General features: G+C 43.9%; 1 protein-coding gene across 1 annotated transcript in view; it reads right to left on the reverse strand.

The window, feature by feature from the left end:
* CD9 (CD9 molecule) overlaps positions 1 to 16,099 on the reverse strand; it is a 26,016-nt gene continuing 9,917 nt past the window's right edge. Inside the window, exons 2-8 of the mRNA XM_081331076.1 lie at positions 9,422 to 9,524; positions 5,536 to 5,633; positions 4,242 to 4,316; positions 3,313 to 3,405; positions 2,494 to 2,562; positions 1,471 to 1,554; positions 1 to 394 (exon numbers count right to left, since the gene is read on the reverse strand). Of these exons, the coding sequence (XP_081187202.1) occupies positions 329 to 394; positions 1,471 to 1,554; positions 2,494 to 2,562; positions 3,313 to 3,405; positions 4,242 to 4,316; positions 5,536 to 5,633; positions 9,422 to 9,524 (588 nt within the window). The 3' untranslated portion in view covers positions 1 to 328. The remainder of the gene's footprint in view (positions 395 to 1,470; positions 1,555 to 2,493; positions 2,563 to 3,312; positions 3,406 to 4,241; positions 4,317 to 5,535; positions 5,634 to 9,421; positions 9,525 to 16,099) is intronic.

The following is a 16,099-nucleotide window of genomic DNA, read 5'->3' on the forward strand; positions in this document are numbered from 1 at the left end:
TATGGTCTTAAATCTTTATTAAGTATGAAAATTTCTCCAACTTAAATTACATCCCAGTTTTAAAGAAAGCAAGACGTCAATTTAGAGACAAAAACTTTATATACAAGTGGGGCGGGCTTTAGCTTTACAAATATAGTATCTTTTCACGAGTAGATTCCTTTTTAAGATTTATAAACTTACAAAGCACAAAAAAAAAACAAAACCAAGAACATCCAAACTAAATAAAGCCTTTAAAAACGAATATATACTTTTAGAAATGCCATTTTAAAATGCTAAGTTAATAACTGGAGATTCTTTGGATCAGGAGACGAGACTCCCTCAAATGGATTCAGACCATTTCTCGGTCTCTTCGGATAGCACAGCAAAGAATCATGCTGAAAATCATGCCAAAGATCTGGAAAAGAAATAAGAAAAGGTTTTGGTTTTTTGGGTAGAATTAGCCACAAGTTGCAAGACAAACCAGTGAGTTTAGGCATGTTTTTGAAACAACTGAAATGTTAGTAAAACTGAAGTAGCCACTTCAATGTTTCAGGACCTCTTGGTCCCTAAAGTAAATATTTACAGAGCTCTTTGGCAGAGTCTACTGTATAGAAATATAGGGTACCATAATTACTAAGCCAACATTCAGTCTCAAAATTTGTCAGTCAAGTGTGGTTTGTAGTTTGACTGAGCCAACACCTGAGAGGACAATCATTTAGAGAACTAGGAATTAGGTATGGCTAAGCCTAATGAAGAGAAGGATTGGACTTGACAGCTGTCTAATTTTATTTTTATTATTTTATTTATTACATTTATTGGCCACCCATCTTAGTGCATGTAACTCTGGGTGGCTTAAAGCATTTGCAAAGCGGTATTATTTTTTTAATTCCATTTATATCCCGCCCTTCTCCGAAGACTCAGGGCGGCTTACAAGCTTAGCAGTAGCCTTCATTCTATGTATATGCCTGCTTATTAGGGCTTTCACACACACACCCCAAGCGGCATTATTACAAAGTCAGCTTAATTGCCCCCAACAATCTGGGTCCTCATTTTACCTACCTGGGAAGGATGGAAGGCTGAGTCAACCTTGAGCCTGGTGGGACTCGAACCTGCACTAATTAATGCAGCCTAGGATTGCGTTGGCTATTTTGGCTGCTGCCGCACACGGCTGGCTGTTTAAGGGACTGTTTGCTAGGACTTCAAGACCCCCTCTCACAGTTGCTGGCATTAAGGCAAGTTTCACCTAGTCTGTTACAGAGACAGTTGGTTTTTCTTGCCTAAATGTAAAACCTTCCTTCTATCTACGTTGGATTTCATTTGGTTAGATAGGGCCCAGTGTTCTTCCCTGAACCTTACCAGGAAGGCATGTTTCCCGTCATCAGTTGATGCTCGGAGTCTTCCACTAGGTCAGTTTACGTAGATTTTATAAAACAAACCACCACATTTGTCATTAAGCCAGGATCCAAACAGTAGGCAACAGCCATAACTTACCATCACCACAGCAACCCCAATGCCCACGGCTGCAATCACATTCAACTTGTTTTTGAAGAACTCTTCAATGGCTTTGGGGCATGGCTGGAAGAGAAAGGAATTTTGACTTAATCGCACACTCAAACAAAATATTGGAGGGGGCTCCGTGGTATCCGAAGCAGAAAATCCAGATTCAGTCATAGTTTTGTCCCACACAGTATTAAGCTTGTGAACTCTCAAGCTTCCTCCTTGCGTTATGTATTCAAGATGGACAGTGACTAATAGTTATATGTTACTTATATCATGTAAGGTGGTAGGTCTATACATATGTTGTGTAGAGTATGTTTAAATGTGTGTTACATATGTGTACACTTTGAGAGCAAGCAACTAAATTTCGTTTTTAATGTGTGCCATTGTGCCCACAGTAAAAAAAATGACAATAAAGGTTATCTATCTATCTATCTATCTATCTATCTATCTATCTATCTATCTATCTATCTATCTATCTATCTATCATCTATCTATCCATCCATCTATCATCTATTTCTGGTGGCAAGTTGTTCCACTGGTTAATTGTCCTATCTATCTGTCTGTCTGTCTGTCCGTCCGTCCGTCCGTCCATCCATCCATCCATCCATCCATCCATCCATCCATCCATCCATCCATCCATCTATCCATGGCTGGCTAAGGAATTCTGGCAGTTGAAGTCCACGAGTCCTAAAAGAGCCAAGGTTGTCCTACTCCTGGGATAGATGGATTATTTTTGGGAAGGTAAGAATAAAATCTTTCTCTTTCTGCTTGTGAGCCCACCCTGGCCCCCATCTTACAATTCTTACAAATTGCAAATGAGCTTTAATTGGCAACCCCCCTGCACATGCAGAGACCTTGATAGCGCTGGGAAGCGGCATTAGCACTCAGATCCTTGGACCTTCCAATCCAATATCAGCACGGAATATAACCTGCTTCTCTTTAAAAAAAAATAAATCTGACGTGCTATATCCACAAGTCGAAATGCACAAATGCACTTTGCACCCCAATACATACCTGGGGATTTTCAGGGCAGGTATCTTGATAATCATGTTCGGGAATACCAGTAGGACCACAGCAATTCAACTACAGCAGAAAGGAACACAAGAATTGTTTATCCCGAAATGAGATGCAAGAACAACTCTAGCTGGCATGACACTCTAGGCCAGGGGTCTTCCAACATGGCCCTTTTATGACTTGTGGACTTCAACTCCCAGAATTCCTCAGCCAGTGCTGGCTGAGGAATTCTGGGAGTTGAAGTCCACAAGTCATAAAAGGGCCACGTTGGAAGACTCCTGGCCTAGGCAGAATCGACACAACACTGTTAATCTCCCCCACCCATTAAACGACTCCGCAGCAATGTGACTGCGAATCCATAATGCACTGCCGATATAAACCCAAGGACTAAGGCACCCTCCCCTCCTTTTTTTTTTTGCTATAAGATATTAACGAAATGCTAATGCCAGGCACAAGAAATCCAGATACCAGGCTTGTTCGAATGAGTACAAGTCTAATCCATGCTAGATTCTACAAGAATCTGAACTCTTAATGGCCAGAGCAAACTGGCCATAGATAAGGGTCAATGGAATTCAAGGAAGGCTGGGCTTAGATCCTCTTGTGAGCCTAAAGGGATTCAAGACTGATGACACCCTTGATGCCCTCCCTCATTGCTCAGCCTGGTCACCTCTTACATCTAGCCTCCTTCAAGCCAAGGATCTTCATCCAACGGGTCTTTATTGTACTATTTAGAACGGCCCTTGGAGGGATTGTGGCCGCTCTCCAAGAAACGCCCTGCCCAAAGTTAAGAGTAAAGACGCCAATCAAAGAGAGACTTACTGCGAAATGGAAGGCTTTTAGGCTGCTTTTCACCTTGGGGTCCTTTCTCTTCTCATACAAGCCTGAATAAAAAGTCTTTATTTCGTTAGGGACCTGACGAGAGAGAAGATAAAGGAGACGATTTGCAGGTCAGGGTTGACATGAGGGGGTCCTTGGGACGCTCTGACCTTAGTTGTTTTCTTGCAGATGCTTCATTGGCCAGACTAGGTAACATCGGCTGGCAGTGAGAACAATCAACCAGTGGAGCGATTGGCCTCCAAGGGGGTTGGCGTAGAAGACCTCCAAGGTCCCTTTAGAATAGAATAGAACTGGAAGGTACCTTAGAGGTCTTCTAGTCCAGCCCCCTGCTCAAGGAGGAGAATCTATACCGTCTCAGATAAGTGACTGTCTAGCCTCTTTTTAAAAACCTCCAGTGATGGAGCGCCCACGATTTCTGGTGGCAAGCTGTTCCACTGGTTAATTGTTCTGTCCGTCTATCTATCTATCTATCTATCTATCTATCTATCTATCTATCTATCTATCTATCTATCTATCTATCTATCTATCTATCTATCTATCTATCTATCTAATCTATTATCTCTCTCTCTCTCTCTCTCTCTCTCTCTCTCTCTCTCTCTCTCTCTCTCTCTCTCTCTCTCTCTCTCTCTCTCTCTCTCTCTCTCTCTCTCTCTCTCTCTCTCTCTTTCCTCTCTCTTCTTCGTCATCCAACCCACAATAAATTCTGGAACTTATCAGGACAGGAATATTTATTTCTGGCTTCCTTGAGTCAGAAAAACGGTGGCACTGTGTCAACCCGAATAACACAACTGGGCCAGTCAACTTTAGAGTTTTGTTGTCATCAATTTGAACTGTAGCCCCCACCCCAACCCCAGAGAATATCCCGCAAAGAATTTTTTTTTCTCTGAAGGGTAAGTATTTAAAAGTTCTACCTCTTCTTTGTTGGCAAATCCCCAGATGGCAGCTCCGACTTCAAGAGCAAAAATCACGAGGAGAAAGGTGAAAAACTAAGGAAGAAGAAGGGAGATAAAGGGACAATTATAGTGAGGCGATGACTGAACACTTTGAACCAATGCAGAAATATTACTTGACTGTCTACAGTTCACAGGAGGCATGAACACTGAGTGGACTTTGTATGTTTTGTCTCAGGCCCACAAGCAAAGGCTTCATGGAGGGGTCAGGTGACTTGATAGGCTGGGCAGATGGGCTGAGAGGAAATATTTTGGCCTACAATGACGATAACGCCATCATTTCATTTTTAGATGCCCCCTTCCTTCCGAAGAGATTCGGGGCAGGGTACCAAAAATTGCTTAACAACCAACTCTAAGAACAGTTTGATAAAAAGCAATTGACCAAAACAAGCTCCTTTAAGCTCAGCAAATCAATGAGTCTTAAAAGGGCAGCAAAATAGCAGCCATTCAGCAAGCTGAGCTGGAGAAAGGGGTCCACGCTTAGCATCCTGCCACGTGGGAAGGAATAAGGACTCCGGCCTAGGACTGCCCTTTATGATCCTGTGCCCCACTGTTTGGGGAGACTTTTAGGATAGCCTCGTGTTGTGGTCTTTGACACGGAAGCTCACATCAATTTTCTAATGAGCTGGAACAGGGCAAAGTATCGTATTTTTTTTCCTCTTGACATCGGATGCGTTTCGCACCAAACAAGTCGCACCAAACAAGTCTCCAGGGCTGGCAACATCCTAAATTTGCCGTGGTCCTTCAGAGGAATTGGGGTGGGAAGGAGTTAACGCAACTCCTCTTAAAGGTCGCACTGCTGAAAAACAAAGGTAGAAAACCTTTGTCTTTGTCTTTTTTTTTTGCAGTTGTCATCTTTTTCTCAACCAGGGCAAACTTACTCTCCTTTCCTCCAAATCTCAACCTGGATCTCAGCTTCCAAATTGATCTCTCTCTCTCTCTCTCAAATGGTCTGGGCCAATTGGACCACCATCACCATCTTTGCAAAATAACTCTCTGCTTGAAAAGCACTGGGATGTTATGCAAATAGGAACCAGTTCTGTGGCACAAACACAATCCTAACGCACATCCCTCGCTGGGTTTGGAGCCACGCCAGGCAGGCAGAATGAATTAAACATGTTTCCTAGGATCTATTTTTAGACCGGGAAAAAAAAACATACACGAAAGCTTGAGGAATGAAATGGTCCAATTTTAAGGCCTGGTCTGTCTGTGTGTGTGTGTGTGTGTGTGTGTGTGTGTGTGTGTGAAGACTTACCAAGCCAAGCATACACTGGGACTCCTGTATCGCTCCACAGCATCCCAAGAAGCCAACCAGCATTATGAGGGCGCCAGCACCAATGAGAATGTAAATCCCTATGGAGGAGAAAGGATGAGGAGGAGGAGGAGGAGGAGGAGGAGGAGAAGCATAGGAACAGGAGGAAGATGTGGAGGATGAGGAAGGAGAAGGAAAAGAAGAAGAGGAGGAGGAGGAAGAGGAAGGTGAAGATGTGGAGGATGAGGAAGGAGAAGAAGAAGAAGAAGGAGGAGGAGGAGGAAGAAGAAGAAGAAGAAGAAGAAGAAGAAGAAGAAGAAGAAGAAGAAGAAGAAGAAGAAGAAGAAGAAGAAGAAGAAGAAGAAGAAGAAGAAGAAGAAGAAGAAGAAGAAGAAGAAGAAGTAGGTCACCTGGAACATAATTACTCCTTCAGGCATCTCCTGCTGCCAAGGAGTTCAACCAAGGCAGCAGCATTGACCTGGCCAAGGAGGACCACCAGTTCTGCCTTTCTGAAGGCCTGACTGGGTTCCGTGTGTCTGTGGATCCACTCCTGGCCATCTTCTGTATCTTGACTGCATTTACACCAACGGCTGTAATCTTTCCTAGCAGTGCCTAATCAATTTGGTGGACCCTTTTTGCCTCTTCTCATGTGGAATGATAAGCGGTTTGGACTAGCGGTTAGGGTGCTAGCCTAGAAACTAGGAGACGGTGAGTTCTAGTCCTGCCTTAGCCAGCTGGGTGACTCTGAGGAAATCACAAGAGACCATGAGTTCTAATCCTGCCTTAAGGCAGGAAAGCTGGATGGGTGACTTATTGCTAATCCCGCTCTCTCTCAGCCCAACCCACCTCACAGGGTTCTTGTTGTGGAGAAAAGAGGAGGTATTAGTCTAATTAATTAACCAGTGGAACTACCTGCTTCCAGAAGCTGTGAATGCTCCAACACTGGAAGTTTTTAAGAAGAGACTGGACAGCCATTTGTCTGAAATGGCATAGAGTTTCCTGCCTGAGCAGAGGGGGGTTGGACTAGATGACCTCCAAGATCCCTTCCAACATTATTATTATTATAAAACATGAAACTCAGTGAACTGAACACTCAAATTGACTGGCACTAATGGTTGACATGGGTTGCTGCCAGCATCCTATTACTATTATTACTATTATTACTATTACTATTATTACTATTATTACTATTATTACTATTATTACTATTATTATTATTATTATTATTATTATTATTATTATTATTATTATTATTATTATTATTATTATTATTATTATTATTATTATTATCCTATTTGCCCCCTCAAGTAATAATAAAGTAATAATAAAGGCAGGCTAAAATTCTCACAAATGAACAGATAAGGCCCCAACTGCAATCTCCTATCAAAATTAACTTAGCATTTTACATTTCTAACAATTTCAGGATAGAAATGTCCATGCATCCATTTTGCAGAATTGATACCAGGGGCTACCAGGATAAACAATATTCCATCCCGGCTGCTTTAGCCATTATTAAAGCCATTATTCTCTTCCGCTCCCCAGTTCTACCTGCAACACCAGTTGCACAATTTATTCCCGCCCCCCCCCCCACACACACAAAGGAAGCCAAGGACGGTTGCTTACAATCCAGCAGAAAGTGGTTTTTTTTAATCAGTTAATAGCTGCCCATTTTGCAAACATTCTTTTCTTATCTTCATTAAAGCACTTCCTGGTTGACTTCAAAGGAAAACTGAGTGTTTAGGGCTGGGCAGGCCTTAAAAAAAATGATTCATGAGACCTCACAGAAAGAAGGGGAGAAAAAAGAGATTTTGTCTCTGCTGGGAGGATCCATGTAATGTTTATTCCTGCCACTTTTTCTTTCTTTTTAAGTTCACACAGAAGCTTTGAAAAAAAAAAAGCATAAACGGTTTTAGCGGATAGTTTTGCTCAGGTCAGCCCTTCTTTCACCGCCCTCGTTAAGGGCTAGTGAAATTTGCAAGGCGTCTTCTGGCATTAAAATTGGTTTTTATTCCAATTACCAGCGCTCTGTTTGTCGGATTATTTAAAAAAAAACACCCATGGAAGAACAATCCTGAAATGTTTTAAAGTTTAAAAGGAATTCTGCAACCTCAAAGCAAAACCTCTGGGTCGCAGCTTTTTAAACCTGATTCACCTTTTCAGAAAACGATCAGAGGAGCTGTGTTGTGTATACCCAGGAGCCTTACCCAAAGGCTGTCCGACAGGAATAAACTATTCAATGCCTATAACAGGCTAAATATCCATTTACTAGGATCAAGCCACACGCTGGAATTGGGGAGAAACTTCCTGACAGTGAGGACAATTAACCAGTGGAACAGCTTGCCACCAGAAGTTGTGGGTGCTACATCACTGGAGGATTTTAAGAAGAGACTGGACAGTCACCTGTCTGAGATGGTATAGGTTCTCCTGCTTGAGCAGTGGGCTGGACTAGAAGATCTCCAAGGTCCCTTTATATTCTATATTCTATATTCTATATTCTATATTCTATATTCTATTCTATTCTATTCTATTCTATTCTATTCTATTCTATTCTATTCTATTCTATTCTATTCTATTCTATTCTATTTTATTCTATTCTATTCTATTCTATTCTATTCTATTCTATTCTATTCTATTCTATTCTATTCTATTCTATTTCTGTTTTCTATTCCTATTCTGTTTTCTATTTCTATTCCATTTCTGTTTTCTATTCCTATTCCTATTCTATTCCTATACCGTATTCTATTCTATTCTACTCCATTTCTGTTTTCTATTCCTATTCCTATTCCTATTCCTATTCCTATTCCTATTCCTGTTCCTGTTCCTGTTCCTATTCCGTATTCTATTCTATTCTATTCTATTCTATTCTATTCTATTCTATTCTATTCTATTCTATTCTATTCTATTCTATTCTATTCTATTCTATTCTATTCTATTCTATTCTATTCTATTCTATTCTATTCTATTCTATTCTATTCTATTCTTTATTCTATTCTATTAATGGACTGGCATAGTTCATTAAAGTTCCTTAAAGGGTGCCATACAGTTTGTTCAAGGAACACAGCAAGTGACAATCTTCGAAGGTTGACATGCTTTATAAATTGCTGACTGTTTCTCCTCCTGATCACATTTTATCTCTTAGTACATTGGGGAACCTGCAGCCAACGTTATGCATACCGCCAGCCTTCAACTTAAGGGTCATCTTCCATTTCCCACCCATTTTAAAAGCCACTGTTCCAGGATGAAGCTGGACAAAGCTTTGTTCTCCTGGGTGTGTGTGTGTGTGTGTGTTAAACATTTCTCATTTTTCCAACTGATGAATGCTGTAAAGAATGTGGCCAGGGATAGGGACCTTAAGATGGGAAGCTACAGAGACATTTAATACACCATTGAGTTTTGTTGGTGGAGTCGGGAATATTGTGGGACTGCAAGCACGGGGCTAAGGTTGCAGAAAGTAAGAGAACCACATGAAATTATGCCCGATGTGACCGACTGTGGACATCACTCAAGACTGGCTGACACTTCAGCAGTCCCAAGTTTGAACGAAAGGATCTGCCCCTAATCATCTCTTGCGCAATGTTTTTCAATCTTGGGTAAGCTTAAGAGAGGTGGACTTCCAGAAGTCCACCCATCTTAAACCTCCCAAGTTTGAAAAAAGCTGCTCTCCTGCCTTCCAAAAGGGAATGGCGGATGTTTAATCCCCGGTCTATATGTCCTAGATTTGTTCTGATCTAGCCTTAACAGGAACCAAAACAGAACTCACGAGATGGATTATTATTTTTTAATTTGCAGCCCTCTCTACCCCAGGAGTGCTTTACGAAGTTGTTCTCTGCATCCTCCAGATCAGCCCTAAGAAACAGCTGCGTTTCCCTACAAACCCTTCAGGATTTACCTGTATAGAAGCTCGTATTATTTTCCTCCGACTGAAAGATATCCTTGGTCTGTGAATCAAAGCGAAGCCATAGTCCAATTCCCAGGACCGCTGTGCCAGCAAGCTGTGGGGAAGTGAAGACAAAGATCCTCAGTGTTTGACGTGGCGTGAATTCCCCATTCAAGGTAGGCATCAAGTCCAACTTTGCTCAACCTACCCTTCTAGTTCTGTGAGTCTGTGGCTTTTTCTTTGAAGACCTTTTGCTTCTCATCCCAGAAGCTTCTTCAGCTCTGACCAGATGGTGGGGAAGGGAAGGATTTATACTCCTTGAAGACAGCTGTTGAGGCCATTTTGAGGTTTATAAATGACTGAAGGAGTGTAAATCCTTCTATTTCCCCACCATCCGGTCAGAGCTGAAGAAGCTTCTTGGATGAGAAGTGAAATGTCTTCAAAGAAAAACAAGAAAGTCCAGTTGCCTCCTGAAAAAAGCACCTTTGGGACAATCATGAACCGGTCTCCCCCTTCTAACTCTCATATGAATTGACATTCCTCCTGAAGGATGCCTAGAACTCCAGCTTCCAATTCCAACTGTTATAAATATTGATCTGCAGAACCCAGAAGCAGCTGGAGTGGGTGACAAATACACCCTAAGCATCGTTTTCCCTCCTGCAGTCCTGAATATCTCTCTCTCTCTCTCTCTCTCTCTCTCTCTCTCTCTCTCTCTCTCTCTCTCTCTCTCTCTCTCTCTCACACACACACACACACCACACACACACACAAGAGAGAGAGAGAGAGAGAGAGAGAGAGAGAGAGAGAGAGAGAGAGAGAGAGTGTTCAGGAACAGATAGCAAGAAAGATGGTTAGACGTAGAGGAACATTAAAATGGACCCAGTCAAGCCCAAATTAAGAGGACCCACGGAGACGACGAGGTGTCTTTCTTGTATTGCACCCCAAAGGTGCTTTTTTTCAGGAGGCAACTGGACCTTTGTTGTTTTTCTTTGAAGGTGTTTTGCTTCTCATCCCAGAAGCTTCTTCAGCTCTGACTGGATGGTGGAGAATGGGAGGATTTATATTCAGTCATTCATAAACTTCCAAGTGCCCTCAAGGACTCCTGTAAAAGAAGGCAAATGACCAGCCATCTAAAAGGAGTATAAATCTTTCCCTTCCCCCCACCATCCAGTCAGAGCTGAAGAAGCTTCTGGGATGAGAAGCGAAACGTCTTCAAAGGAAAAACAAAGAAAGTCCAGTTCTTCTGTGTCTTTTTTCTTACTTATTTTTTAAGACATGAAAACAGATTTAAATGCTTTAAGGTAATTAATTCTGGGAAAATTTTAACCAGTGGAAATGTTTCGAACATTGTAGGGAAAATAAATTTAAACAAGAATGGTAAACAGGATTTATGATGAGGCAACCAAGATGACCAGATAGAAAAGAAGTATGATATTGATGTGATTGATTATTGGTAGAAATGTTAGAAAAACCTTTATATTTAATTGTTTACCTATCGAATTAGTAAGAACTGCATTCATTGAAGGTTGCAAAGAGAATATTATTGGCAGAAGAGAAAATCAAGCAAAGCTATTATGGGGATTTCAGCATATGGAAACTAACCTAGTGATTGCTTTGTAAATAATAAACCCAGACAACACGCTGTTTACCAAATATTAAGGTGCTTATGTTAAAAAAAATCAATAAGATATATGTTTTCTTTTTTAAAAAAATCCTTCCATTCCCCACCATCCAGTCAGAGCTGACGAAGCGAAACGCCTTCAAAGAAAAACAAGAAAGTCCAGTTGCCTCCTGGAAAAGCACCTTTGGGATAACTATGACCTGGATGACTGAGAATCTGCATAGATATTGTATTGCATCTGCAAAATAAACTGGTGTTTATTCTTCTTCAGCAAAGTGGATGGGGAGGTGGTGGTGGAAACCCCAACTTCTGATGGAGTTTGCGTCGCCCTTGGTGGACAAAAGGCATCGCACCTGCCTTGCCTCACCTTCTTCTTTTGTGGTCTTGTCGAGTGAAGGATTCTTCTTAGTTTCTCAGGAACGTGGCGAGGGCTTTGGAGGCATCGGAGCTAACTCTGCAGTTTCCTGAACTGCCGTGAAGGGTGACTGACGTTACAAAAGGGGAAACGGGCGTTGGACTTGGACCTCGCCAAGCATTTATCAAACGTTCAGCCAGGGGGCACCACAAAAATAACTAAACGGCTTTTGCAATCCCCTGGGGGGGTCACCCCCAGGCACCTGGAGCTGTTTTAATGCCCGTCCCCAGCTCCATTGTAGTTCCACGTGGACGACAAAGGTCCAACGTTTCTATTCCTGAGAGTTTTGGCCACGCCGATTCTGAACCCTCTAGTAGCAGTTTTGACGGTTTGAAGTCAATTTCACAACCTTCCTGTTTGTTTTTTCCTAGGCTGAGCAAGCAATTGTGAGCCCCCCAAGTCTTGCCTCATCCTTGAAGTGCACCATTGTTTTCCCTGCAGATGTCTACACTTCACCGCGACTCAGAAAGCACCTGACTGTGCAACAATGGATCAGGCCATCGCTGAGCTTTCAAAAGGAGAGGAACGCAGAAGTAAATCCAAGTAATAACAGGTCAGGGAAACACAATTCAGTGTGCGCAGTGAGGCGTGCAAGCCTTGGTGGGGCGGTGATGAGAATGGTTAGCATTCAGTATTGCCGGCTAACTCTGCCCACTGGTCAGCAGCAGTCTGGTTCTGGTGAAGCTCAAGGCGAATTCAGCCTTCTGTCCTTCCGGGGTCGGTAAAAGGAGGACTCAGATTGATGGGGGCCATAACTTGAATCTGTAAACTGCTTAGAGAGGGCTGTCAAAGCACTGTGAAGCGGTAGATACGTCTAAGTGCTATGGCTAAGTGGGAGGGAAGGAAGGAAGAAAGGAAGGGAGGGAGGGAGGGAGGGAGGGAGGAAGGAAAGGAGGGAGGGGGAGAGAAGGAAAGGAAGGAAGGAGGGAAGGAAAGGAGGGAAGGAGGGAGGGAGGAAGAGAAGGAGGAGAGAGAAAAGGAGGGAGGGAAGGAAGGAAGGAAGGGCCATGGTGGTGCATTGGTTAGAATGCAGTATTGCAGGTTGACTCTGCTCACTGCCAGCAGTTCGATCCTGACCAGCTCAATGTTGACTCCGCCTTCCATCCTTCCCAGGTCGGCAAAAGGAGGACCCAGATTGATGGGGGCCATAACTTGAATCTGTAAACTGCTTAGAGAGGGCTGTAAAGCACCATGAAGCGGTATATAAGTCTAAAGGCTGTTGCTACTAGCCAGAATCAATGGCAGTTTTAGTCCATCAACCAGCACAATCCAGTCAGCCTCTCTGCAGTTTATTTACGAAACCAAACTTAAGTCATAGATCAATATTTAGGTGTCTATTTAGTATCCCTACCCAACATACTGACTAGGCAGGTTTTTTCCCCTCTCCCCATAACTGTTGGGTTAGTCCCTCTTGGTCCCAGCCAATGCAGCAAGGAGGTTAATAATGAGGATTCATCTTATAACTATTTGAGGTTTGGCATTTCCCATAAATTTTCAGCTAGATCCTGTTTTCATTCATGCAGGCACAAAACCAAAGCTCACATTAAAGGGCGTGTAGTCCACAGTCAGCGCACTTTACAACCAGGCAGGCTTCAGTCTCCGTTATCTACCTTTTACGCCTAGTGGACTTCAACTCCCAGAATTCCTGATGCTGGCTCAAGAATACTGGGAGTTGAAGTCCACGGGTCACAAAGGGGCCACGGTTCCCCACCTCTGATCTATATCAACGCAGCTTCCACTGCGCATAGATGTTAAACTGGTTCATCTGAAACAAGGAACCTCACAATGTGGCAATAGGCCCCGCCCCTTTTGAGTGTGCATTGCAACATTACATGCACGCCCAGAGCGAGGGCTTTTCCGGGTTGTGTTGCATTTGTGTGTAGCCAGTGTCTCGAATACCATGGTTGAAATCCACACCCACTCCACTTGCTCCACACTCAAGCAGACTGGGTCCATACACGATGCCACGGGTGGACATCATGTCCCAAAGGTGCTTTTCCGAAAGGCAACTGGACTTACAGATAGTCCTTGACTTTACAACAGTTGTGTTATGGCTCCGACAGATGAAACTGTTCAAAGAACTTCGAGGCATTGTTTACCTTAAAGAATCTTTATTCCAGAAGCATAACTTTGGCGCTAACATAGTCAAAGCCAAAACCGAGTTCCCCTCCTCTGAGCATAGTATCAAAGCACAATTCCCTCCTCTAATTCACAGTTGTAAATCACATTCTCCAATTAGTTTGAAAGGCAGTTCTCCAGCCTGCCAATTCTTATCATCTCTTATTTCAATAACCTTGGTTCTCATGCTAGGTTCGGTATTGTTATGCCTAGCTAAACTCTCATGCGCATTCCTCCCCACCACCCTCACAGCAGCATCTAACTCTAATTCTAAGAGTAAAACAGGGAAGGAAAATGGTCGCAACTCCATATGTTGCCAAAGCAAAAACGTCCGATGTTAGCAAGTTCATTTAGTGACTGTTCAAAGTTACAACGGCACTGAACAACGTGACTTATGACCGTTTTTCAGTGTTACCTTTGCAGCGTCGCCATGATCAGGTGACAAAATTCAGAGGCTTAGCAACCGGTTCATATTTATGACCGTTGCTGTGTACCAAGGTCACGTGATCCCCTTTGGCAACCTTCCGACAAGCCAAGTCAATGGGGAAGCCGGCTTCACTTAACCCAGGGGTGTCAAACTCAATTTCATTGAGGGCCGCATCAGCATTGCGGTTGGCCTCAGGGGGCCGGGTGGGTGTGGCTGGGGTGGGCGTGGCCTACTGGGTGGGCGTGGCTAGAGTGCGTATGGCCTACTGGGTGGGCGTGGCCAGCTCTCCATCGTTCGCATCAAGGGTGCCTATGGGGTCCCGGGCAGGAGTGGGGCAGATCTGAGGGTCTCTGGCAGGAGGAGGGTCTCTGGGCCAGGGCCAAGGCAGTGGGGGCCGTTCCCTCACTGTTTCCAGGATGGCTTCACGGGCCGCATGAAACCACTTCGCGGGCCGGATCCGCCCCCCCCCCCCGTGCCTTGTGTTTGACATGTCTGACTTAACCCCTCGGTTATTAACTTATCCACTTAACAACTGTAGCAAGAAAGGTCATAAAATGGTGCAAAACTCACTTAACAAATGTCCCACTCAACAGCAGAAATTTTGGGCTCAGTTGCGGTCATGTTGTTGTTGTTTTTCCCTTTGAAAATGTTTTGCTTCTCATCCAGGAAGCTTCTTCAGTTCCAACTGGGGAAGGGTAGAACTGAAGAAGCTTCTAGGATGAGAAGCGAAACGTTTTCAAAGGGGAAAAAAAAGAAAGCGCCAGAAGGCAGGACAAGAAGCAACGGATGGAAACTAACCAAGGAGAGAAGCAACCTGGAACTAAGGAGAAACTTCCTGACAGTTAGAACAATTAACCAGTGGAACAACCTGCCTCCAGAAGCTGTGAATGCTCCAACACTGGAGGTTTTTAAGAAGAGACTGGACAGCCATTTGTCTGAAATGGTATAGGGTTTCCTGCCTGAGCAGGGGGTTGAACTAGATGACCTCCAAGGTCCCTTCCAACTTATTATTATTATTATTATAAACCCAAAACAAAAGTAAGTCCAATTGCCTTTTTGGGGGGGAAAACCAACAACCCACCTTTGGGATAACCAGGAGCTGAATGATCGAGAACCTTCATAGACACGGGGACATCATGACTCAGTCTGTGATGCTACGGGGTTCAATCAGCCAAGATTAAAAACCTGCCCATATTGCACAACCACACCAGGGGAAAAACCCAGTGACTTCTCCACTCCTCTCACCCTCTTCCCAGTTCATTCCGGCTTTACTGGAACTGAAGGGGAATTTCAGAAGGATAATCCCTGGAAAGGTGTGAGATGGGAATCAGCTGACCGAAAGGGGAAGCTATCCACCTTCTCCATGTCCTGGAGGATGGGTGCGGAAGAGGCTTCTGGAAGGAAACCGGAGCGAAGGAAGAACAGCTGTGTTGACAGGAAAATTTTCATCAGGGTCCAGTCCAAGCCGGGAATAAACAAAACAGAGGGCTCCTTTTGAAAGAAGGTTGTCGTTTGTTGAAGAGCAGAACCACGACAGCATGTGGTTCTGGGACAGCTGAAGAAATGGGAGTTGGGAGTGGGCGGGCTTTTATATCTTCTTGGGCTTTGTATTTGAGGTTCTTCCTGTTTCTGTGCCATGAACTTTGACCTGAGCTTTTGGGTTGTGCCCTTTTGGTATTCTAATAAGGTAAAGGTTCCCCCGCACATGCGTGCTAGTCGTTTCCGACTCTAGGGGCCGGTGCTCATCTCCGTTTCAAAGCCGAAGAGCCAGCGCTTGTCCGAGGACGTCTCCGTGGTCATGTGGCCGGCGTGACTAGACGCCAAAGGCGCACGGAACGCTGTTACCTTCCCACCGGAGTGGTCCCTATTTTTCTACTTGCATTTTTACGTGCTTTCGAACTGCTAGGTTGGCAGGAGCTGGGACGAGTAACAGGTGCTCACTCTGCTACGCGGCACTCGGGATTCGACCTGCCAAACTGCCGACCTTCTGATTGACAAGCTCAGCGTCCTAACCCACTGAGCCACCGCGTCCCTTTTGGTATTCTAATGGTGGTGGGTTAATCCCATTATGTCCTAAAAGTCATGTCCTGCTTCCCTGGGGCTGTGGCT

Source organism: Vipera berus (genome assembly GCF_964194415.1).
Source record: "Vipera berus genome assembly, chromosome: 6".
In the NCBI taxonomy this organism is placed as follows: Eukaryota; Metazoa; Chordata; class Lepidosauria; order Squamata; family Viperidae; genus Vipera; species Vipera berus.